The 25716-nt window shown below is 42.8% G+C and overlaps 1 protein-coding gene across 8 annotated transcripts in view; it reads right to left on the bottom strand.

The window, feature by feature from the left end:
- ERICH3 (glutamate rich 3) overlaps positions 1-24599 on the bottom strand; it is a 96232-nt gene extending 71633 nt beyond the window's left edge. For 3 of the 8 annotated variants that reach the window (XM_077333316.1, XM_077333319.1, XM_077333317.1), the window contains exons 1-3: positions 24240-24599; positions 9146-9239; positions 3652-3777 (exon numbers count right to left, since the gene is read on the bottom strand). In XM_077333316.1, coding sequence (XP_077189431.1) covers positions 3652-3777; positions 9146-9239; positions 24240-24259 — 240 coding nt within the window. In that variant the 5' untranslated portion in view covers positions 24260-24599. Of the gene's footprint in view, positions 1-3651; positions 3778-9145; positions 9240-20473; positions 20838-24239 lie in introns of those variants that run through there. The other 5 variants (XM_077333314.1, XM_077333315.1, XM_077333318.1 and 2 more) reach the window with 5 other exon arrangements.
- Between the last annotated feature and the right edge of the window lie 1117 nt (positions 24600-25716).

Below are 25716 nucleotides of genomic sequence, written 5' to 3'. Positions count from 1 at the left end.
ACAGGGTGGGGGACATGGGTGCCAGGCCAAGCCCCACCCCTTCCTACCCCGCCCAGTGGGGGCTGCCTTTGCCTCCTTGCCCAGACACTCTGGTTCCAGTGGCGCTCCTCCGGGGCACTGGGCAGAGGCGTCGGGGGCAGACAATGCCCGCATGCGCCCTGCCCATCCCCTGTAAATATGACCAGCATTCGCTCATTCTCCTGCCTGTGCACGGACCTGTTGCCGTCAGCCTGCTCCAAGCATCCCCAGCCCTGCCACAACCCACCCCCCCTTCCTCCTGCTACCACCTTTCCTACTTTCCGCCCTGCTAAGTCCCCAGCAAGCGTCAGCAGCCCTCCGTGCCTCGCCCTCCCTACTTCCCGCCCGCCTCCCACACATAATCCCTGCTGCTAGCGCTTGCTGTATTGAGATTACAGCGGGCTTGACTGGTAATTATTCAGGTGCAGAACAACTTTAGGAAGAAAGAACTCTGAGACTATGGTGACCTGCATGTTCATTATTTGTGCAGAGAAATGTCTGCTGCTGTCAGATGCTGCCTAATTCTAGAAGAGTAAGCATGCTAGAGGAAATCAATCAGCAGAGTACAAGTGCAGGACAGGAGGTAACACAGCGTTTTTCTCTTATACTCGTTGAAACCCTATGTTAAAACCAGATGAAATAATATATACATAAAGCTTGTGTTCCTAATGCTTAGCATGAACTAATTCAGGTGGGTCTTCCTATTTATTCTCCTTTGTACAGCTGCTCTGTTATGCAGAAGAACCTCACAGAGAATTGATAATGCCTAGTGTCTAGTTTCTTGTTAAGCAATTTCAACTCAAAACAGTAGCTCTGTACATATAGTCATGTGACTCATTCCCTGAAGTTACAGGTGATTGGTAATTCTTCTTATGTAACTCATGTAACTCTTCTTATAATCCTTAACATTTGTAGAAAGTTTTTTGAGTGTTCAAAGCTTTTAACATGTCCAGCACAGCCATTTAAAATCAGTTAATTGCTTTTAATAATTTTAATTAAGTTTATTGGTGATAAATTGTTCATAAGGTAAATTAATTATATTGTGGGGAATTAACTAACTCTAATTGATTAAACGGGGTATTAAATGAAATTATAGTTATTGGTATTACATCATAATTTCACTGGGCTTTGAAACTAATTTCCAGGCCGTGACTGGGGGTTAGCAACCCTCTGGTCAATGGTGTCCCTCTGTAACAAACTTAAAATCTGGTAATCTTAGAATTGTAGTCCATGGACATCTGGAGGGACGCAGTTTGACTACCACTGCTTTAGAGAGTCAATTCTATTCAGATTACTTCCTAACACACTTCAGCATTGTTCAGACAATTAGAGTGATTAAAGGAACATATAGGCAGATATTCTTTCTGTTTTGAAATACAAGAGGCTTATTTTGCTCTTTAGTAACCCAGATTGATTTTCAGATGGTCACTAAATATTTTCTAGTGCAAGAACCCGAAAAAAGTTAAAATGTCTTGACAGGTAACTGCTCAAATTCCTGCAAACACCTTTGTTTTAAAACTGGGCGGGGGGGGGGGGTCCCCAAGGACAATTTGATGGAAAAATGGGAAATTGAAGGGCACACTAAAAAAAAAACCTCCTGTGAAATATTTTCCTTTTTAAGTGAATGAAAAATTTGTCTTAAAAAACATTTCACTTCTTCCAAATGCATATCATGAAAAAAATGAATAATTTCTGTTTTTCCAATTAAAAAATTAGGAAATCAGGGGAATACAGAAAAAACTCCTATGATTTTCTAAACTTTGAGGAAGAGTGAAACAATACATTGTTTTATTCAAGAGCCAGTTTGGTGTAGTTTGGTGTAGTGGTTAGGAGTGCGGACTTCTAATCTGGCATGCCAGGTTCGATTCTGCACTCCCCCACATGCAGCCAGCTGGGTGACCTTGGGCTCGCCACGGCGCTGTTAAAACTGTTCTGACCGGGCAGTGATATCAGGGCTCTCTCAGCCTCACCTACCCCACAGGGTGTCTGTTGTGGGGAGAGTAATGGGAAGGTGACTGTAAGCCGCTTTGAGCCTCCTTCGGGTAGGGAAAAGCGGCATATAAGAACCAACTCTTCTTCTTCTTCTTCAAAATGTACAGTATGGATTCTTTACATTGTGAATAAAATCATGTATTTATCATTGTGTACATTGTGAATAAAATCATGTATTTATCATACAAAAACCAAATGCATTGGATTTTTTTATATAAAAGAATTTACAGCATTTGATTTTTGTATGATATTTATTGAATACTAGCCTGTTCTTAAGAATGGGCCTTGAAAGGGTCCCCTCCCCTGGCCCCTTGCCAGGCAGCTTAAGGTGGCTTTGGGCCGCAGCTCACAGCTAGATCAAGTGGGGTGGGCTGGGGTTGGGCAGCTCGTTAGCAGGGCCGAGACAGAGCTGCTTAGCAGGCAGTCAGCAGGCAGGGAGGCTCTCATCAGCAGGCCCAGCCTAGCAGGCCAAGAGGCCCTCGTTAGCAAGGCCTCCACCACAACCCTTTGCCCAGGGCCTTCTCTCCCTACCTGCTGCTGGCTCCAAGCACTGAGGTGTTTGAGAGCAAAGAGGCTAAAGTCCAAGGACGGAGGGTGGGAGTTGCAGGGGCAAGGCCAATCAGGGCAAAGCTGCCTGCACCCTGATTGGCCCTATTCTAACTTGGACAGCCGGACACGTCCCACCCACTAGGCTGTTTCAGAAATATATAAAGGAACAACAATGGATAAGGATGGCCAAAGCACAAAGCAAAATTTAGACAGGTTTTTGTATATAAACAAAATTTTCAATAATTTTAAAAAAATTATTCTGGCAGCAAGTAATATGTTATAATGTGTTTAATGGTAATACATTAAAGAGTTCAGTTTTTTCAGCATTATAAAGTGTAGCTTGATATCCAAACATACTTGTAGTCTTAACTACTGTGACCAAATTAGAATGTTTCTGTCCCAATAAGACATTTTATTTTTTATTTACTATACTCTTGAGTTATCTTCAAGTTTTATTGTTCCCTCCTTCTCGGGAGGCAAAAACTAAAAATAAGGTAGTATAGGGTGTAGCAGTTTGCAACTTTTCCTCAAGTAGCATTAGTATATTTGCAATTCTTCTTGGAAAAAAATTAAGCCATTTTCATTTAAACTCCATAAATAGGTCAAACACTACAAATTTAATTGCTAACTAAGTTATAAATGATGCATACAACTTTGTTATTATCAGCAAGTATGGTTTAGGTTTGACAAACAAATAAGTATTGCATATATCTCACTTCCCTCCCCCTCCCATTTTTTTCAGAAAAAAATGGATTTTCCCATGGTTTGAAAATTTCCAGAAATCAGTAATTTAATAATGTCATGCTATCCACAAATAGGAGAATGATAATCTCACATTACATTCCAATGCCAGTCACTAAGCCCATAAACCCTCTTTTGGCCCCCTCACTTGCGATCTTTAGGAGGCAGCTGAAGATGGTTTTATTTAAAACTGCATTTGATTAAGTTACTAAGAGTCCTAAATTGTGATTCTAATTTTTAATGTATTGTACGTATTTTATTTATGTATTTTATCTATACTGCCAGTCACCTTGAGTTCCATATGGAAAGAAAGCAGCTAATGAAAGTTTTAAATAAATAAAATAGTCATACTTCCATGTCCAGGACTTTATGGAATATGGCTTGAGCCAGACATTCCCGGATATACTTCTGGTGATCCTTCTTCATGGCATTTAATCGGTATTCCTTCTCAGATATTATCCTTCCAGTTCTTGAGATCTGCCACAAAAATAATTATAATTTTCTTCAGATATATGCCCACATGACCAATACCTGTAAAACTGGAGGGAGTTTCAAGACTAGTTTGTGATGCAGTTAGGGTTATCTACCTCCAGGTGGGGTCTGGAGATCTCCCAGAATTATAACTTATCTCTAGGCAACAGAAATCAATTTACACTGGAGAAAATGGCTGCTTTGGAGGGTGGTCTTGCCTCTCCCCAAACCCTACCCTCCCAGGCTTCACTACCAAAATGTCCACGTAGTTACCAGCCCAGAGTTGCCAACCCTAAATTTATAAAGGGGCAGTTGTAAGATTAAAGGGAAGGGGGGAGGGACTTCACAAAGATATCATAAGCCTGTCATGTAGGTCAGTGGTCCCCAACCTTTTTCCGGCTGGGGACCGGCGGGGCAACTGCCCTGCCCGCGCAGCATGCGCGATGCGCGACCCTGATTCCCTCTCCCCCCCTCCCGCAGTAAGAAGCTAAGTTTTTTACTGCAGGGGGGCGGGGAGAGGGAACTGCGGCCCGGCACCCTGGCCTTCACGGCCCGGCACCGGGCCGCAGACCGCAGGTTGGGGACCACTGATGTAGGTAAATATAAGTGGCTATTTAGACCTAAATCATGGTAGTACAGGGATATACAGCAAGGCCTCCAACAATGATTGGAGTATATAGGTAGGTTCATATGGGAGAAGACAGTCCCTGAGGTATTCAAGTCCCAAATAGTATAGGCCTTCAAAGTTCAATACCAGCACGTAGGACTGGCTGGAAGGAAATTGGGAACCAGTATAGAAGGAATGAGGATAGAGTGATATGGTCCCTATGAGTTACTCCAGTCAACATTCTGGTCACAGCATGCACCAATTGTAATTTCCAGACAATTTTCAACAGCAACCCCACGTAGAACACATTGAAGTAATCTGATGTAGATATCATCAGGGCATATACCATAGTGACAAGATCTTTTCTGTCTATGGAAGGCTGCTGTGGAGAAGGCACCCTTGGCAACTGCTAACACCTGTTTATCTCACAGGAGGCCCAGTTCCAGGATCACTCCCAAGCTATGAACCTGATCCTTTAGGGGAAGTGAAACTCGATCTAGAAGAGCAGGTATCACATTTCCTGGATCAAACCTTTTCCTGTACAGCAGAACTTCTCCTTTTTAAGGACTAAGTTTCAGTTTGTTAGCCCAAACTGCCTCCAAGAACCTGTTTAAAGTTTAGTCTCCCTAGGATCCACTGGACATGAAATAGAAGAAAAAAGTTGGTTCTTATATGACACTTTTCTCTACCAGTAGGAATCTCAAAGTGGCTTACAATCACCACAACAGACACCCTGTGAGGTAGGTGGGGCTGAGATAGCCCTGATATTATTGCTTGATCAGAACAGCTTTATCTCTGCTATGGCAAGCCCAAGGTCAGCCAGTTGGTTGCATGTGGAGGAGTGGGGAATCAAACCCGATTGGCCAGATTAGAAACTGGCACTCCTAACCAGTACACCAAGCTGGCCCTCATCTCATATAGGGGATAACTCAGCCCAAATTTCTGAAAAGCCACTCCCAGCAATTTTACATAGAAGTTGAAAAGCATGGGGGATAAGGCGAAACCTTGAAGAACCCTACAAAAACCAGGGGGCAGAGCAACGGTCCCCCAGCATCATACTCTGAAACCTACCTTTGAGCTAGAACTGAGACCACTACAGAACACTGCCTCCCAGCCACAATCTTGAGCAACAGTCCAGAAGGATAATAATGCGATCGACAGCTGCCATGAGGCCCAGGAGAATTAACAGGGTCTCTCTCTCACCTGTATGCACACGTCCATATCCTGGTGCAGGTTATCCAACATCTGAGATGGGAGTCTGCACCCAATAATAGTGTATTCCATAAGAATATGGTGCTACTGAGACTTTTCAGGATTAAGAGTTGCTTGTACCTTACACTGAACAACACATGAGAGCAGCCCCATCACATGACAATTCTGTCTGTGCAAAATTCTGACAGTTCTACCACCAACCAAAAGGTAGGAAGCTGAAGTGGACAGAAACCCATCACAGATGCAAAACTTGTGGATGCCTTCACCCACCCTTTGGTTACCTCTACATATCCCCCCCCCCCCAATTGCTGGTGTTTCGTGCACCTTCCCCTAGTTGTCACTACAAAAAATTAGCCCTTAAAAAGTGAGTAATAAAGGAAAACAGAAGTAGTGCTTAAAAAGAAATGTTTACTTTGTTGATGTGCAAGTAAGCAAACAAGGATTGTATTTGGCCAGTCACATTGGGAGGACACTGGACTGCTCATTTTGAGTGGCTTACAAAGTATGCTGGAGGTGATGGTAGTATAAGTCAAGCTGACTCCCTTTTTCCCTGCCATGAGTCTCACCAGCACACCTTCAAGGGCTCACCTTAGTTGCCTGAGTAGAGCTCTGCATAATAATTATCTGGTATACCATTGCTCAGTTGCCCATGCCTTAAGGTAAGGCATACAAGGACTCTTTTTCATTATGATATGCAAGTTCTGTATTCAAGAACAGCTGTTTTGGGTGTGCAAGCACCGCATGAGGAAATCAGCCCTGTAAAACTCCAGTGTGCACATGCCCTTTTGCATCACAGCCTAGTTTCATTCTGTTCACTTTCATATGTAAAATAATAGCTATCCAATTAGCAGTGGGGCACATACAAAAGCATCCTTCACAAGCCAATCAAAAATTAGCACTACCTAAAAAGGTACATAACACAAGCAAATAGCTACATAACAAGCTTAGTGTTTCATGATGATCATGTGCAGTAATGATTTAATAGAACTCTTCCATAAGCCTCGATGTTATACTAGGATTGCAAGTGTGTGCAAATCTAATCAATCCACATCACCCAAAGGTCTCCAGTAGCATGAAAATGTGTTAGTGCAGTACTATTCATAGTGGGCCATGTTTATTAAGATGGAACAAACCACCAATTTCCATTAATATTTCCTCATCAGTCATTCCTAATGTTAGAGACATCCTGAGCATGGAACAGTCTTATTTTGCTTTAAATGTCACTTGAAAATGCTAACTGGCTCATTAGGTGACATGATTCTCTTCTAAATGGTTTTTATTAAAATGTCTCATGACCAAGAAATTTTCTCTTCTATATTCTAAGATTATCCACTGGATTCTCATTCATCCAAATTCTATCAATAGGCAAAATTTGCAGCTTCATATCTGTCAATAGAAATACTGCCTCCCTACAGGAAAGTTTCTTTAATCATCAATTGCCAGCCCCCTATACCCATCAAACGACAGTGGGACATCACTTCTAGAGAGCCAGCTTGGTGTAGTGGTTAGGAGCTCCAGTTTCTAATCTGGCCAATTGGGTTTGGTTCCCCACTCCTCCATATGCAACCAACTGGCTGACCTTGGGCTTGTCACACCAGTGAGAAAGCTGTTCTGATCAAGCAATAATATCAGGGCTCTCTCAGACTCACCTACCTCACAGGGTGTCTGTTGTGAGGAGAGGGAAGGGAAGGCAACTGTAAGCCACTTTGAGACTCCTTCGGGTAGAGAAAAGCGGCATATAAGAACCAATTCTTCTTCTTCTATGACACTTTGCTGTGTAGTTTAATATAGACAAAAGCATTAAATGCAAGAAGGTTTTGTAATATCCATATTAATTGTATTTTCTGTCAATAAAACAAAAGCAGTCAGTAAAAGTAACCAATTAATCAGAATTTGCTTATATTGGAAAATACAGTTTGTATTTCTATAACTTCAAACATAGAAGATAAAGAGATAGATACAGCATTACTAATGAGTAAGAAATGGCTAGGGAAGAAAGAAGAACAACTTAATCTTAAATTTCTGAAATGCTACATTGCCATCAACCATGATCACAGCACAGTTTTTACTATAATGTGTCCAGTTAACCAGAAGAAAGGAATGGATGTTTTAAATAAAACAAATATTACATGGCAAAACTATCTTCTAGTCACAAGCCTAATACTATTCTTAAGAAGCAGTTCTGGGGGGGGGGGGGGGTCTCTTCTAGTTTGCTAGAGACTCCAGAGAACAGAATAAAAAGATAGAAAACAGAAGGAAGAACAACTTTTAATCAAACTATATTTTAAAAAAGAAATCAGGAAAAATATACAAAGAAACACCATGCAATGTGCAGTTCTGCCCTCAGGGGAGTCACGTGCATTCACATGAGAGCTATCAATGAGTGATAACAGTTGTGAGCAACATGATAAAAGCATGGTACTATATGCTTGCAATAAAAGAGATCATCATAGCATTCACAAAATTTTGGCTGGGTAGCAGCCCTTGTAGCAACCCTTTTAAAAGTAGATAATAATAATAATAATAATAATAATAATAATAATAATAATAATAATAATAATAAATTTATATCCCGCCTCCCCCCGGAGGCTCGAGGCGGGTCACCTAAAAACCAATCCCCTAAAACAATAAAGCATAATACAATTAATACAAGCGTTAAGACAAGAATGGCGGCAAATTTCAATATAGCTAACACAATTCCTCACCCACTAAGAAGGGAAAGAGAGGGGGCAGATGACAGATGCAACCGTCACATTTGTGAGGGGGGCTAGATCTTCTTGCTGCCCGGCCTCAACCGAAAGCCTGGCGGAAGAGCTCTGTCTTGCAGGCCCTGAAGAATGATGACAATTCCCGCAGGGTCCGCAGCTCTTCCGGGAGCTCATTCCGCCAGGTTGGGGCCAGGACCGAAAAGGCCCTGGCCCTGGTCGAGGCCAGGCGAGCTTCCTTGGGACCGGGAATGACCAATAGGTTAGTACCCGCAGAGCGTAAGGCCCTGTGGGGGGCGTAGGGCAATAGGCAGTCCCTCATATACACTGGGCCCAGACCATGGATGGCCTTGAAGGTCAAAACCAAAACCTTGAACCTGATCCGGAAGATAACCGGTAGCCAATGCAGCTGCTCAGCACTGGCTGGATATGTGCCCTCCAAGGTGTAGCCGTGAGGACCCAAGCAGCCGCATTTTGGACCAGTTGCAGTTTCCGGATCAAGCCCAAAGGCAGGCCAGTGTACAGCGAGTTACAGAAATCTAATCTGGAGATGACCGTCGCATGGATCACTGTGGCCAAGTGTTCAGAGGACAGATAGGGCGCTAGTAGCCGAGCCTGGCGGAGATGGGAAAATGCCTGGCCAGCTACCTGTTTGACCTGTGCCTCAAGTGTTAGTGAGGCATCCGTGGTCACCCCCAGGTTTCTGGCCTGAGATGTGATCTTAAGTTGCGTCCCGGCCTCCAAGGCTTAAATTGTTTTGTTTGTTTCTTAGATAAGAAGATAGAGCAGTAAAATTATCACAACGTAAATTACATCTAGAGACATCAAAAAGAAACATTTGTATACCTACCAGCCCTGATCTCTGTAGGTGACGTCTTATCCTGGTGTTGCTGAAATAACCTGCCAGGTACTTGTCTGTTAGGCTGTTGTAGTTTGCAAGGAATCTGAAATCAATGAAGTCCCAAAAAAAACAGAATAAGAACTCAAACCATTTTCTTGAAAAAAGAATCAAACATTGTTGAAGCATAAATATCTAAACTACAAAGTTAAGGAGAGCGCATTTTGGCTTGACTGAGCAATTATGTTTGCTGCAATTTTATTTGCTGCAGGATACATTAGCACCCATCCAACTATGCAGCTTCTCCATGCATTTCCATTCACAAAAGATGGGGGAACAATTTCCACCAGTTCCTCCCCCTGAGCATATACTCCTACGTGGCCCACTATGCTGGTCCTGAGGTTCTGCTGAATACCCAAAAGCAACATCTGAAGGCCAGGTGAATATAGCAGCAAGAAGAAAAAATAAAGTTCTGCAACAACAACAATGATGTTGTCATTGAAGAAGAAGCAGAAGCAGCAGAAGAGTTAGTTCTTATATGCCACTTCTCTCTACCAGTTTCAAAGCAGCCTACAATCGCCTTCCTTTTCTTATCCCCACAACAGACACCCTGTGTGGTAGGTGAGGCTGAGAGAGTACTGGTATTGGCCAATGGTTGAATATCTTTATCACTGGCTCTTAAATAAAGTTGAAAGAGCCATCCGGGTGGCGCTGTCCAGGTCTATGCTCTGCTGTCCAGGTCTGTCCAGCCCTCAGAATCCACAGGCAGCGGCCCAATCTGGGTGTGCCCAGCAAAGCTGGGCACCTCCGGATTGGGACAACCCCTAGACCTCCCCAACGGCCCAATCCAGAGGCGCGCCCCTATAGCACCCGCCTCCCCTCGCCACCAGCGCCACACTCCCTGGCTGCTCGCTGCGCGGCGAGGACATGCCATGACCCCTGCGACTGCCTGACCACTGCCCTCTCCGCTGGCCTCCAGCCCTCCGCACGCCCACTGCCGCTCACCCACCTTCCCGGCAGCCTGGCGCCAGTGACCTTCTCGCTGCCACCTCCAGTACGCCCGCCCTTAGCCCGCTCTACCTGCCGCTGCCCGCAAGCGCCCATTACATTCCTGAATGCAATGGGCTTTTCGGCTAGTACTCAATAGAATAGAAACTATGTATGTGTAAAACATGTGCAGACATACAGGAAGCCATGGTCTAATAAGGGTCCCCATGTGTGTACACATGTGTTAAATTGTTGGTATCATATAGCCTTTTAATACTTTCTAGGCAGCTAGAATGACTGCATGTTGGGAGAAATTGGGATCAGAGTCACAAGTTCCCTGCCTCCACACCACCTCCCAACTTATGTGGGTACACTGGAACAAATATATAGAACAACATGCATATGTGTGTAGAGCACATGAGAAGAAAGCCAGCAAAGCAAAATGCATGTCAGGGCACAGTTGGTGCTGCTATTTCTTTCTTTGGTTTGGATAATTTATCTGCTGCCTCTCCATAGAGCCTGCTCAAAAATGCTTACAAAATAAAACATAGTAGAAACATAAAGACCATAAAATTGCAACACTAAACTATTAGAAATCAAAAGCATAAAAACACTATAAAACCTTAAATATAGCACTTAAAAATTAGATTCATAAAATAATTCTCAGGCCAGAGTACAACTCAAATTAAGACAACCAACCTCTTAACTCCTGTGTAAAAAGAAATGTTTCAACCTGGTTCCTAAGAAATAGTAGCGTAGGTGTTAGGTGAGTATTAGAAGAAAAGACATTTCACAAGTGAGGTACCACCATTGAAAAAGCCCTTTCTTTGATTTCCATCCATCTCATCTCCAAAAAGATTTTAAATGTATTTATTACATTTTTTACTGCCCTCCCTTGCACTCAGGGCAGTTCACAGGGAATACAGTATCATCCAAACATAACCTGTTTGCCACACTTCGCATTCAGCTATCCCCACCATCTCTTTTTAGCCCCTTAGAATTTAGCTTCCATATTTCCTTTGATAAATGCACAGTAGAGATGCACTTAACTGAGCCAAAGAATTAGTATAGGGTAGTGCTGATACTGAGGGATCTGGGTAGGGTTGAGAGGTCCCTCTTGACAACCAGCAGGGGCGGGGGAGAGAGACAACCAGCAGGGGGGAGGAGAGAGAAACTTACCAGGAACAGAGGGGGGCCCATTCGACATGTCTATGTCACTGCTCACATGACCTGGAAGTGACATCTTTACATCCAGGAAGTCAGGCCAATGTTCTAGTATTTGAACCAAAACTCTAATGTAAGTTTGCTGCCAATCAGTTGGCCGGTGGGGGGGGGGGGAATTTACCTCCGACAAAAGGGAGATCTATCTAACATGCAGCAGTGTAGAAGCCAAAGAAGTGGGGCCTGTCAGCAGGGGACCCCTCTAGATCAGGGAGACCTGAGTTTAAATTCCCTCTCTGCCATTAAGCATACTGAATAACTGAGCACTCTCAGCATCAGTTATCACATATTATTGTTGTTGTGAGCACAACTCAGAGCTCCTAGGAGGAAAAGTGTCTGTTGGGGGAGTCTTTTAGATATTGAGCAAAACCAAGTCAATTTTTTCCATTGTATATTCACAACAATACAGTAAGCCACCATTTCCCTCTGTTTCCTTAATGTGTGTGAATTGTGAAGCTTTGAAGCAGGCTGACATGCAACATGGATGTTGAATTGTAGTAAACAAAGGAGGAATAAAAATATTATATTCAGAAAAAATACAACAAAGAAAAAAGACTGATAGGAAGTTTATTTTGGCTTTCACAATAATTCCACAGGTAGCCTATACCAAATAAATGAAACTTTAAACAGATGATTTAGTTTGCCATGTTAAGCCCGATGATTAAACATTGGTGCTATAGCAACTGTTTTATGTTACTTTCTTTTTCCTATTTGTTTGCATTTGCATCTGAAACGGACAGATTACGGTAATTATGCCAAAGACTGATTCATAGTGTCACCTGGCACTGGTGTGATACACACATAGAGATGGGGTGGGGAGCAGAGTAAACTTAGCAAATATACTTCTATTTACTTCCTTCTCAATATTTCATGGCCTGGATAACAAGTTAAAAGCCCAATTAATCTCAGACACCACAGGGATGGAACAGTCCAAGCCGCTGATTCATTTAGTTCCTTATGTTTTGTTTCAAATGGGAACACTTTATCCTTAGCAAATACCGAATCTAATCGAAGATCAAAGGAGTCCCGTAACAGATTCAAAAGGAGATACGATTGCAATGCTTAACACAGCAACTCTGCAATCCTAAACAAAGTTACATTTCTAAACCCATTGACTTCCATGGATTTAGTAAAATATAACTGTTTAGAATTGCACTAGAAATCACATTACAGCAGGCCTTCAGTTGTTACTAAATCAATGAACTTCTTATTCCTCATCTGTTCATATGTGCCCATAAAGTTTATCCTGGATAGTTTGTCTTGATCGATATTTCCTGCTCATGAACATGGTAACCTACCTCACAGAATGTGTATGAGGCTATACTGGAAGGAAGAACAGCTATTTATGAAGTCCTAGGTTTCAATAAACAAGGATAAGATAAAAAAAATATAGCATACAGAGAGTAGAAGAAGAATTGGTTCTTATATGCCGCTTTTCTCTACCCGAAGGAGGCTCAAAGCAGCTTACAGTGGCCTTTCCTTTCCTCTCACCACAACAGACACCCTGTAAGGTGGGTGAGGCTGAGAGAGCCCTGATATCACTGCTCGGTCAGAACAGCTTTATCAGTGCCATGGCGAGCCCAAGGTCACCCAGCTGGCTGAATGTGGGGGAAGCCCAGAACCAAACCTGGCCCGCCAGATTAGAAGTCCACACTCCTAACCACTACACCAAACTGGCTCTACAGCACAGCTTCAAGTGAGTTGAGATAGGGTTGCATAAAATCCCACTTATTTTCAAGAATACCTGGAACAACCCACTTCTTTTCTAATGTATGAAATCCATTCAAGGATGGAGGAGAACCGAATCAGTATTGCTGTATATTAACCCACCATGTTCACCAATGTTTTTTTTTTTACTTCATTTATAGTAGCATAGCTTATGCAGCAATTATATATTTATCTAAGTTTATATATCTCAGATGCTGGACCACAGGATAAACTGAGGATTGTCTACTCTGAAATTAAGTATTCCCCACTTCTTTTTTCCTGACTTCAAGTTCTGTTAGGATAGGTTCCACAGTGCATACACTGCACAAGCACTGCATCATTCACAGTAGATTGGATCCTGAAATCTTAAGTGGAAAGCACTGATAGTTGCTGCTCTTTTCCATTTCCCCCACCCAGCAGCAGTTCCCAGAAAAAATATTCCTAGGGTTGCAAGACCCACGTGGGCTAATAGACGGACACAGGTTATGGTGCTGCAATTACTTTGGGGAAGCAATATTACCCTCTTGCTTCAGAAGAGCTGATGCTTGTAAAATAGAGAAGGGGAAGTATGTCCCCTTTCTTCTTCTCAAGGTAGGCCCAGGGAAGGGAAGGAAAAGACTGCGGGGAAAAAGGGAACAGGGGAAAGCTCTCTGATCCTTGGATCCGTACATCTTCAGATCCAACCCATATGTACATATGACAAGGCTGTGTTAGACTCACCAATAATAGAATCAAGCCCAGCCCCAGCATTTGGTTGTAGCCTATATAACTTACCTACAAGTATTAGCTTTATTAGAGGTTTGATTCTGTGTACTACTGGAAACATTTCTGTGAGTATGGTGCTGCACTATGTAGTAAAAGACCATGCTGCCCCATTCCTCACCCCATACAAAATCTACATGTCCTTCTCATAAATCAGCAGGATAGATACAGCAGGCTATGTTACTAATTCTCAACTGGGTTTGATCCTGTACGCAGGAAATAATAGGAAGAAGAGCCAGTAAGCACACAAAAATGCCTCTACTTTGCCACAAATTAACAGTCAGCCCAATATATGTCCTTATTGTTTCTGGACTATGGGCAAACTTTAATGATCCAGACTCTAGTTAACCTTATATTCCAGCCCCTTCCATTTTAGAAATTAAGTGGGCTGTCTTAGCACTTCCCACAGGAAGCGATAGCACTTCAAATAGATATCGGCTCCCCTTTCCATCCAGGAGCGCCAAATGCTGTACAGTTTAATTTAATATGGCACCACTGATTACCTGTGGGTATTATTTCCATCCTCTTAATGAAATGTGTACCTTTCATTCAAACACACACAAATTATTGAAAGCCTAAACAAGTCTCCTCTTTCCAAGTGCTAACAGCCACTCTCCCCACCCCTCCCCAGTACAGATATTAGGTTTTCAGTGTTGGAATAAGCACAAATGAACAACACGCTACTTAGGTTACCTGAGCTAGGCGATGTGCAGAGCAGCACTACTTGCTTACTGCAAACAAATAAAGCATTTGGGATGGCGGGGGGGGGGGGACAAAGAAAAAGGGAAACAAAAACATCAATAGGACTTATTTTCAATAACAAATTTAATTTTTTAATGAACCTTCTTTAGAGGATGTTACAATTTGCTTTCAAGAAATAAAGTCATGTAGCTTTTCTGAGCAGTGAGGTTAGAATACACTTTTTCCAAAGTACAAAGGCAATCTCAGCTGAATGGATATGCCACATTGGGAGCTCTAATACGCTAACAGTGGTTATCTGTATTTATCCTTATGGCAAATTATTATGGCTGTACATGATTATTTTTATAGACGTCCCATAACTACAAGGTGGTGGATTGGAGCGCCTCCTACGAACATTCTGAAGAACAGAACTTGAGTTTGTAGGGCTAAGTCTGTTCCACATTTCTCCCAAATGTGGCCCATAAGTTTACATTAGTGTTTCCTCTTGAGATAAGTTAGCAGTATGATGAACATCTGCACTCCCAGTACATTTAAGACCACTCTTTCTTGTTCCCTATCACATGATCCCTGATTTCTGACACTCCATTCTACTTTCTGTATTTATGGTCAAGGATGAATAGGCCCTACATCAATTACAAGTGCCATTTCAGTTGGGTATTACTAACAGGCTGGCATCAGTTACAGTACTGGATAAACATCTGAACCAACCTTTCAAGGAAATAAATTGCTGCCATCTCTACACTGCCCCCCCCCCCCCAATAATATTGCAAAACAAAAACAGGCAGGAAAACAGTTTTAAAACCAAAAGAGACCAGTAAAATTTGCCTTTAAAAAATATTACACACTTTCTCAGTAGCTCTTTACCCAGCAGATCAGGTTATTAGATAAAAATGCATCAAAGATCTGGATGAGTCTGAACAAGTATACCACGGCATAGGCACAGTCTTTTGATACAGTCTTTCGTTGCTTCTTTGTACCATCATCTTGTATTTTAAGATGTTCATACCATAATCATAAATACGTTTAGGAAACAGAAAATGAATGTTAGGTTAGAAGGATCGTGTGTCTTGTTCAACTCATAATATCAATGCAGAATGCAGGCTGAGGCAGCCTCAATTTGCTTCAGATGTGTAAGCATTTAACCTGCCCTCAATTTCACTACGTGAAAACAACTCTCCCACTCTGCTGGCATTTTAAAGGAGAAAAAAACGTTAATTAAAAGGCACAACTTCTCAGAGTGCAATAGGGAAGTAGTTTGAGTGGAGGGAGCTCCCTTTCCCTTTCTTCATGGAACTGGGACAAATTTAGGCTGCATGGCCCTATTACTATCATTTCATACTCAATGTGATTTGAGTCCTTTGTATGTATTTAAAATTAATTCTCTTTCCAGTACATGCCTTAAGCCTGGCTTTTTATAGACTAATAATGGAGACTCTTTTGAAAGTGATATCCATAGGGCTCTTTTCAATTATCATCAATGAAATTACATTCTATCACCTGCCAGAAAAGATCATTGCCAGAAAAATGCCACTGCATCCACAAAGCATTATGCCATATTTGTCCCAAAGACAGACATACAAGTTCAAACAAAGTTCAGACTTTCCTTAACATATGTTAATAAAGTCTCTCCATAGGGATGTGCACAGAAGTTTTATTTGGATCTGACAAAGCTCTCCCATACCTGCGAGCTGAAGGCTGATGTTATATCAGTAGAATTTATGCTACAACTTTGAGTTGGGTGAATATTGAAATATTGGAAACTTGTTAGGCTAAGTTATACATCATAGGAGGAAACAACCACTGATGAAAGTTCAACATTGAAAGTGGCACAAATCTGGAGTCCATTCTGGTTGCTTCATTAATTATTAAAATAGAGACAAGACACAATTTGATGTTGGATTTAATATTTTATTAAAGAGTATTGTATAGATATTATATTGTATACTGATTTTGATAGCCTGGGATAGGTTCTCTCTTTTTTCTGTTGGTACGTTTTTTCTTTACCAGGCAAAACAGTAATGAAGAGGAGGGGTGTAGTATTTGAAACTGAAATTAAAGTTGCCAACGGATGTTATACATATGATCCTCATTGATCTCTCACATGGACAGAAAAAAATAGATCACATATCCTTCCTCTTCACAAATCATCTTGTTTGACCCTTCATTTCATTTTGGATGGTGGAAAACATTTTCCTCTATTTCTAGCCCAAGGATCACTAACCAAGGGTCTGTGGACCTCCTGGGGTCCGCAGGAGATTTGGAGGGGGTCTGTAGCATTTCCACTCCTGTCTTAATTGACTCAATCACAAGCTAGGGAACTGGCCACTTCCACTGCTCCCCTCGTCCACTCCCGACTGACTGAGTGAATTCTCTCATGGTTTCTGTACCTGGGAAGGCGGAGCCTCCATGCCTACTCTCACCTTAAACCATGCCCCCTCCAGTCCTCCTCAAGAATGCCTGTTAATGCAGCAACATGTAACTAATGGGGATGGGGCAGGGAAGCATGGCCAGCTGACATCACTTCTGGGGCTCCTCGAAGCATGAAAAACTATTTCAGGGGCTACTCCATGTTCAAAAGGTTGAAAATGGATGCTCTAGCCCAATCAACTCTGCTGTAACTTGCCTTTAACAATGTACAAGTCTTGTCTTCTCTAGGTATGATGCCTAACATGGTGATAGTGAGAATTCATTCTGTTACAATAGCAGGATGGGAAGTCTCCATGTTTTGTACAGGAAAAGAGTCAAGACATTGTAGGCTGAGCTACACATAAGACACTGTCACACTTTTTAAACATTAGTTATGAAACTTATGCCAAGACATTCCTGTGACCCACTGAAATCATACCTGTGAAACAATAAACCAGAACAGCCTGTGATAATCTCAAACCATCTCCTGAAAATCTGGGGAAATCATGTTCCAACAGGCAATTAAATCAATAAGACTTGATGAATTGTGTTAACAAGGGGCGGGGGATGCCAGCTAAGGCATTACAGGCTGCACTCATCCCATCACCCTCCCAAGCACATGACTGGCTCAATAGGAGACTTCCTGCTCCTTTGAGCACACTTCCTCCCTGCTTGCATTCAGAACAGATAGACTGAACACTTATTTCTGTTGGGGTACAATTGTATTCATCATTTACGTTTTAAGTTTCAAACTTCATAACTAACCTATTTTGACTACAACATTGGTTTTATCACTACTGTGCACATCCCTATGAAGAGAGTATATTAACATATGTCAAGGGAAGTCTGAACTTTGTTTGAACTTGTATGCCTGTCTTTGGGACAAATATGGCATAATGCTTTGTGGGTACAATGGCATTTTCTGGCCATTGCAATATAACATATTTCTGGCACTTCTACATTTACGTTAGAACCTTTAATAGATAAATAGTGTATCACAGACTGTTTGTACCTGAACTTTGGCAGACTCATGCTTCAAATCCAGGCACAGTTTCTTCAATGGATCCAACACATCCCCCTTTAAAAGCACACGTTAATCTCATAGCCTCGCGTTTCTGCATGACATATCTAGTTTCAGCTTACCCAGAGTTTCTCACTAGAAAAGCACATGCTGAGGGAGCCATGTGACCTCCACTGGTCCATAACTAATCTTGGCAAAATGTAGAACGGCAACAGACCATTATCAAAGTAAAATCCTCTCCCTTTGACAAGATATAAAGCACTTGAAACACAAGATCCTCATACACTGCGTGTCCTCTACTGGTGTCACAGTACATTATATTCCACAGTTGTAGCTCAAAGAATGTTGTCTATTGTAACAAATTTTGATGACTGTTTTTATTGATTTGAAAGTGCATTTGAACATAGCCACTGAAAGCAGTCAACAATATTTTTTAGAAACAAGATCTTCATGGTTAATTGTTCACAGTATAATTATGTTAGCAATGGTACATCAAGGAAGCAATCTGAAAGAATCTCAGTTATTGATCAGCAGAGTCAGCCACTGGGAACTATAATCCATGCTATATACTGTACAACTGCAGTTTATTGCAAGTTTTACACCTAAACTGTAATGAGAAGCAACAACAATAAAGGTATCTCTTAGGTTTAATACACTAACCAATCCTACATTATTTCCAGATGGTGATAAATACAGCCCCTTTCCTTTTTCCTTCACAAACAGAATAAGGCCAGCATAACAATTATGCTAGCAAGGTAACAGTGCTTTGCTGTGCAACTCTGCTCATGTTCACTGTCTTTTTAAAAATGTGCTGAAACCCATGCAAAGCAACTAAATGTACACACTTTGCATACCAGCAATTTGAAGTTCTTGAGATATTGTTCTGGCATGCTGAAAAGGCTACTTTGCATGGATTGCAGCACAATTTAGACTGAGCACATTCACAGTTGCATCAGGAAATTCTTTGCTCTCACTAGCATTATGTTTAAACTAGGAATTAAGCCCGCTGTAGGCGGAATACAGTGGGCGCTAGCTCTTAGACGCTGGGGTCGCGAGCGACGGAGACTCACCGGCAGCATGCTGGCAGGGAGCGTGAGTGGTCCTGGTGGTGCGTCGGGGTGACGGCAGCGATCCAGGAGGTTGGCAGCCATGTGCTGGGTCTGGCGGCGTAGCGGGGCGCTGTGAGGTGGTCATAGGCATCCCGGGGGGTGAGTCCGCCATCTTGGGGGGGAGCCACGTGGTCCTGCAGGCACGCGCCTATGTGGCAGTGCGCAGGCAGCGAGGGCTGGGCGTTGCGGCTGATTGTGTGGGCGACAGAGTGGCTCGGCGTGGGAGAGGCTGGCCAGGGATCGGGCCGTTGGCGTTCCGGCCATGACGGATCGGATCGCCGGCGAAGCGGCTCGGCGGCGGAGGTATTCGGCGGCGGAGCGCCTCGCGGGAGATGTGGGCATTGGCGCGGGCCTCTTGATGGGAGGGCAGCGGCAGCAGCTGCGTAGACCGGGCATAAGCGGCGAGGTGCTGTGGGGGTTCGGGAGGGTGCGGGCAGCGGCGCACGGGGAGGTGGAGGGGGGTAACGGGGGAGTGCGGTCGTTAGCAAGGGCAGTCGCTGGGCGGCGGGAAAGGAACTTTCCCGGAGTCCAGCAGCATGGGGTGAGGGTCGTCCCCTCCCAATTGGCCATTTGGCCCTGGAGTGCCACTCAGAGGAGCGAATCAGGAGCCGCTTTGCGGCTCCTGATCCGCTCCTCTGAGTTTTTATCCCGGACAGGGCCCGCCCTAACTCCTCCCCAACAGCCCTTAGCCTTTTATTTAATCCACTCCACAGGAGCGGATTAAAAATTAGGCCTAAATATGTTTATTTTATTTATTTAGATTTAGATTTGTCTGGCCCATGGTGGTTTACAGTAACAGATAAATTAATGTTAATTATAACCATCAAAGTTCTCTTGTGAGTTGCCTCTTACTTACGTCATGAAATTACACACAAACTAGAAGATAGATTCAGGTGGGTAGCAATGTTGGTCTCAAGCAACAGAACAAAGACTGAGTCCAGCGGCATCTTTAAGATCAATAGGATTTTATTCAGAAACTGTCCATGGGGAAAGGCAGGGAGTGCCAATGTAAGGCAGTTTAAGGAATGGCATAGGGTAAGGGGGAGAAGTCTGAGGGTAGACTGCACAGAGAATGAGACTTAAGAAGCACTAGTAGTAGCTGGACTAAGGAGAAATAAATTAAAATCTCTGCCCAACTGTTGAGGTCCCATTGAGAATTGTAAACCTACACTGTAACTGACCAACGCACAGCTAGATCCTGTCTGCCAGATCCAATCAGTTTAAAGTGAAACTGACCAATAGTGAAACTGGTGGGACGATCTATTGTGGGTCTTTGGGGATTGGTTGTGGGTTTCTTTGGTTTAGTTTTGGTTCTTGTTCCATCATGCTGGGGTCACAATAGAGAGATTAAATTAATTCCCAGTGTCCTGGTCTATGAACCATTGCAGATCTAACACCAACCATGAAGTTTGTGCTGTAACTCACCTCTCTCAGTGGGAAATGAGAAACCCTTGAATACTTCCCAAAACTCACTAAACAAATAATGGGATAAAAAGGAAGAAGGTATAAGGAACTGGAAAAGGAAGGAGTTAATAAAAGGGCCAATGAAGCATTGTAAAATGTCTTAAGGAGAGGTTACACAGAGAGAAAGAGAAGAATACATGTGCACACATGCACACTGGCCAAGAGGCAAGAAAATGGGACAATCTAAACAGAGTCTGAAAAACAACGGTGATCAAGACAGGAAGTTAAAGAATAGAGAAGCCAAATTATCCAGGGGCAAAATACTTCACTCAGAGCTAAAGGAGAAACCATTCAAGAAGGATAGGAAGAAGCAAGGAGAGGTGTGGAAAACCAGGGTCTGAAGAGTCTAGATCTTAATGGGGCTATTGTACCCTTAGGAATGCCATAAATGTAGGATTCTGTTAACTGAAGATTCTACTGTCACAATAGTTGTCCTTTACTGGAACAGTGGATAAGGAGGAGCCTGAATGTCCTGGACTGATCTGATCCAGCCACCAGTGCCTTTGTAAAGTTTGACCATACATGAAAGTTGATCACGTAATCAAGTCCTTCTGGAACCATATTCCTTTAAAATCATATTCCTTTATAACAGTAAAATTGTATTTCAATATTCTTTAATGTGAACAACTCATTGTGAACAAAAAAGTTTGGAACTGATAAGTATTTTCATCCATGATTCCAGGGAGGCTCCTTTGTAACCTGTCTTTGATTACCTTGTTGACACTGTTGCCAAAGCACCACTAGTGGAAAGTCAGGCTGGCTGTGCGGGTAGGGCGTGGAAGGATGTGGCAGCCTCACAATGGCATATGGGCTGTTCTGTAATTCAAGGGGGAGCTGACTTAAAGTTATCTTAATTGCTAGAAATACACCAAGTTGATAATAACTAACTTGAATGGATTGGCCCCTGTTTTCTCTTTTTTGGTCTGGTTGAACAGTAGTTCCAGTAAGGGTTCAACCATCTTTTCAACTGAAATGCCATATGCTTCTGTTAAGTACAGCTATGTATCACCCCCTTTTTATCACCTGTCCCAAACTTTGGGGAACCCCTTTATCATGGCATAAGTTTAATAGAACCCCCCAGGCTCAAACTATAGGCATTTGGGCTTTTTTGCCAGGATGCTTAAAATAATCTTTTAAAATCTTTTGAGGGAACCTTCAAAAGTACAAATATGTACAGAACTGTGGTAGATCTACTTTTCATGGCCATTCGACTTAACCTCTTTCTAATGACCAAACCCAGTCAATGCTCCTTTGGAGTCCCCCTTCTTCTGTTTACCTACTCCCTCCCCCTCTTTTGTACTCCTCTGTGTAACTGCCAACTAAAACTGATGAAGTGGATTTAATCAAGGAAAACCTATATCACAATAAATGCTAGAACAAAGTTTGAGTTCAGTAGCACCTTTAATTACAACAAAGTTTTATTCAAGGTATACGCTTTCATGGGAAAGCACACTGTATCTGAGGAAATGTGCTTGCAATCAAATAGAATACAACTTTATTAGTCTTAAAGCTGCTACTGGACTCACTTTGTTCTGCTGCTTCATACCAACACAGCTACCTACCTGAATCTATAATAAATGTTAGTCATTAATACACCACAGGATTCTATGCTGCTGAAAACATGCCACTAATGTCTGTAGCACTTGCCATTAAACATCAGCTAAAGTTTTAATTTCAGTTTCCTGACATATACAGCTCTTTTGGCCAAGTGTGGCGGGCTATAAATCCAAACATAAACAAAAATTAAAATTATAAAATACCTTAGTAGCGGTTCTCCAGTCTCCCAATTACCAAAAGATTTCAAACATTAAAAGCATCAAACATTGCTCAAAATCAGTACACTTGCATAATTCGAGAGCAAGCACTGGACATTTTTTAAGGGAAGAATTAAAATTAGAGTCAGAAAGATTAATCCTGGATGTGATACTGAATTAATTAGTCATCTACAAAGCATCACACTGGGAAGTAACAGGCTGAGTGATATGATAGTTATCATATAGTCCATATTGATAGCACTGGGAATGTGTACATATCTGTTACTGAAAAATTACATCAAAAGGATATATTTTTACTAAATATTGCTTATCCCTCAATTTGGTACATGAACAGATAAAGCTAATATCAAGTCAGACCACTGGTCTATCAAGCCCAATATTGTCTACACAGATGGGCAGAATCTCTTCAGGGTCTCTGTAGAGGTCTTTCCCAGCACCTACAGCCTTGTCCTTTGTTCAACTAGATATGCCAAAGATTAAACTTGGGACATTCTGCCAGTGAACCAGATGCTCGGCCACTGAGTCGTAGATCCTTTCCTAATGGTATATCCATTATTAACTGAAGGTGTGAGCATCCTAGAATTTGTGAAGTCTTTCTAAACAGCATAGCAAAAGTATTCCAGTTTGGTAGCTTACCATGCAGAAACATCTTCCAAAAACAATGCATACATTAGTCTCTAATAAATTAATCCACATATTTTATTTTGTTTCCAATAGACACGTGTATTAAAACAAGAAAAGCTCCTTGATTTTTCTAGGAAACCATTTTTAGGGTCACAACTGACAGCCAGTGCGGTGCAATGGTTGATAGTGTTGGACTAATATTTGAATCCCCACTTGTGCCATGGAAGCTCTCTAGGTAACTTTGGGCCAGTCACACTTACTCAGCCTAGCCTACCTCACAGGGTTGTTGTGAGAATAAAATTGAGAAGAGAATGATGCTTTGGGTTCCAATGGGGGGGGGGAGCTAGTTATAAAATAATTTTTGAAATGAAAGAATAAAAATGCTATCCTCCCAAAAGGTAGGTTCTCAGGAAAATTCAGTAAAATATATTTAGCTGTGAATTAACTATATTTATGTTCATTTTCTTATATTTAAGTTCATAATTCCCAAATAATTAATTAGAAAACACAATAACTCTCAATGTGAACATTAAACCATCAAAGTTGTTCTGTTTCTAATTGAAGAAATTGGGAGCAAGTTTTAAACAACTTCAGTTCTTGTTTATTCATGAGGGCTGTAAATACAAGATGAGGGGAAGACACCTGAAAGGATTACTTGCCTGTCCACATATTTTATTTCTTAAGAAAGGGAGGGTGTATTCAAAACATCATATCAAGGGAATGTAGATTTTAGTCTTTGCTTGCACAACAGGAATGCAACGGTTAAGTAGCAAGTGCTACCAAATCTGTATTCAAATAGGTAACCCAAAAAGCAAACGATAACTATAGCGTGGATACAGCTTTTAATATTAAATTACTCCTCTGTGGTTCCAACCACTGCCACACTCCTTAAGAATATTAATGAATCTAGCCCTGCTTCTATTCCTTTGCTGTCTATAACTTTCCACCAAACATTTTTCTTGACCCCCCCCCCTCCTGGCTCCCCTTCTTTAACTGAGATTTACTTACTACCTCCTAAGACCACAGATGCTGAAGTGACATATGTCTTCTTTATACCCACATGTCTATATTTTGAGGTGGGGGGAGGGAGAAATGATGTTTTAGTAACGATGAGAAAGGGCCTCAGCCTACCAGAGCACAGAAATAAAAACACTGAAAGATGCCAGGTGGCTAACTTTTTCAGAAAACGGGGGGGGGGGGGGGGAGAGGTTCACAGTTGCTGCCTGAAAGCATCTCCCCCAAGCAAAAGTATCTCATCACACACAACACATTCTCCCTGTCTTGCTCTCTCTCATACATACTGGAGTATCTGGAACCTTCTCACTTACCCTGGGTGAGGATGGTTCATTTTTGCAGGATGCTTTTTTTAAAAAAACTGCTGCGAAAAAAAGAAAAAGAGAGTGCAGCTTTTACAAGAACATTCTCATTTTAGAGGCTACCGATCTGCCTCTTTCCAGGGCTTTAACCCAGCCAATGCCTCCTCCAGGAATCAGCCTGCTAAACTCTAACCTTGCCCCCAGCTGGCTGTACTAAGTCATCTCTTCCCGTTGCTAAGGGAGGACCACGTGGTGACGCTGTGGCGGAGGTGGGCACAAAAAACCCACACAAAACCCTCTCCTTCTGCCCAATGAACCGAGGCATTGCTGGAGGCGCTCTCCGTCGATAGGAGAATGGGAACTGCCATTTGTGCAGTGTTGCAAGCAGGTTCCCCGGGAGCCTGTAACCCGACACAGACAGCTACGCAACAAACACGCAGCCCGGCTCTCCGGGGGAGCTCTAGAGATAAAGAGGGAAACAGCGGTCGCTGTTAAGGTTTCGTCATACGGCGGTGTACCTGCTAAGGCTTGCTCGCTGCTTCCAAAAGGGAAGCGGAGAGGCAGCATTCGGACATGCACGAGTGCTAACTGATGCTGATGGGCTGCCTTTTGAAGAGTCAGGAGTCGGCTGTTTGCTCCCTGCCTAGCAACTGACAATTGACGGAAATGCTCTCATCTGCTGGATGGAAATTGGGGGTTTTTCCCGCGTCACGCGAGGCGTGAGAGAGGGTCTCAGTGAGCTCGCCCTTGCTGCCGGAACTGGAGACGCTTGCCCGGGATGGCCGCCCCCTGTTCGCCACGCGGCTCGTTCTGGCGCAAATCCTACTGTCGGGAAGAGCTATTGTAAGCGAAGGTCGGCGGGCTCCTAGCGCAGGCGCCCCTCGAGACTACTCCTGCAGACTCATGCACATAGAAAATGTTACGTGAGTCATGGGGAAGGAAGCATATTATACTGTGTTATTATATGTGAAACAACTCGTCTCCAGTCTATAAAGAGTTCCATTCCACTGGGGGAAATGGCTGCTTTGGAGGGTGGACTCCATATTAGACTCCACTGAGGTCCCTCCCTGCACCAAATCTCACTCACTCCCAGCTCCACTGCCAAAGTCTCCAGGTATTTCCCAACCCAGAACTGGCAGACCTAAGAAACTTTCCCATTGCTATTTGCCAGTTTGGTGTAGTGGTTAGGTGTGCAGAATTCTAATCTGGCATGCTGGGTTTGATTCTGCACTCCCCCACATGCAGCCAGCTGGGTGACCTTGGACTCGCTACAGCACTGATAAAGCTGTTCTGACCGGGCAGTGATATTAGGGCTCTCTCAGCCTCACCCACCTCACAGGTGTCTGTTGCGTGGAGAAGAATGGGAAGGTGACTGTAAGCCGCTTTGAGACTCCTTCAGGTAGAGAAAAGTGGCACATAAGAACCAACTCCTCTTCTTCTTCTATTAAAATGGTTGTCCTTAAAACATTCTCCCTTCAACTTCCAATAT

The sequence above is a fragment of the Paroedura picta genome, chromosome 4 (assembly GCF_049243985.1).
Source record: "Paroedura picta isolate Pp20150507F chromosome 4, Ppicta_v3.0, whole genome shotgun sequence".
Lineage (NCBI taxonomy): Eukaryota > Metazoa > Chordata > Lepidosauria > Squamata > Gekkonidae > Paroedura > Paroedura picta.
This window is presented reverse-complemented; position numbering and strand designations above follow the sequence as displayed.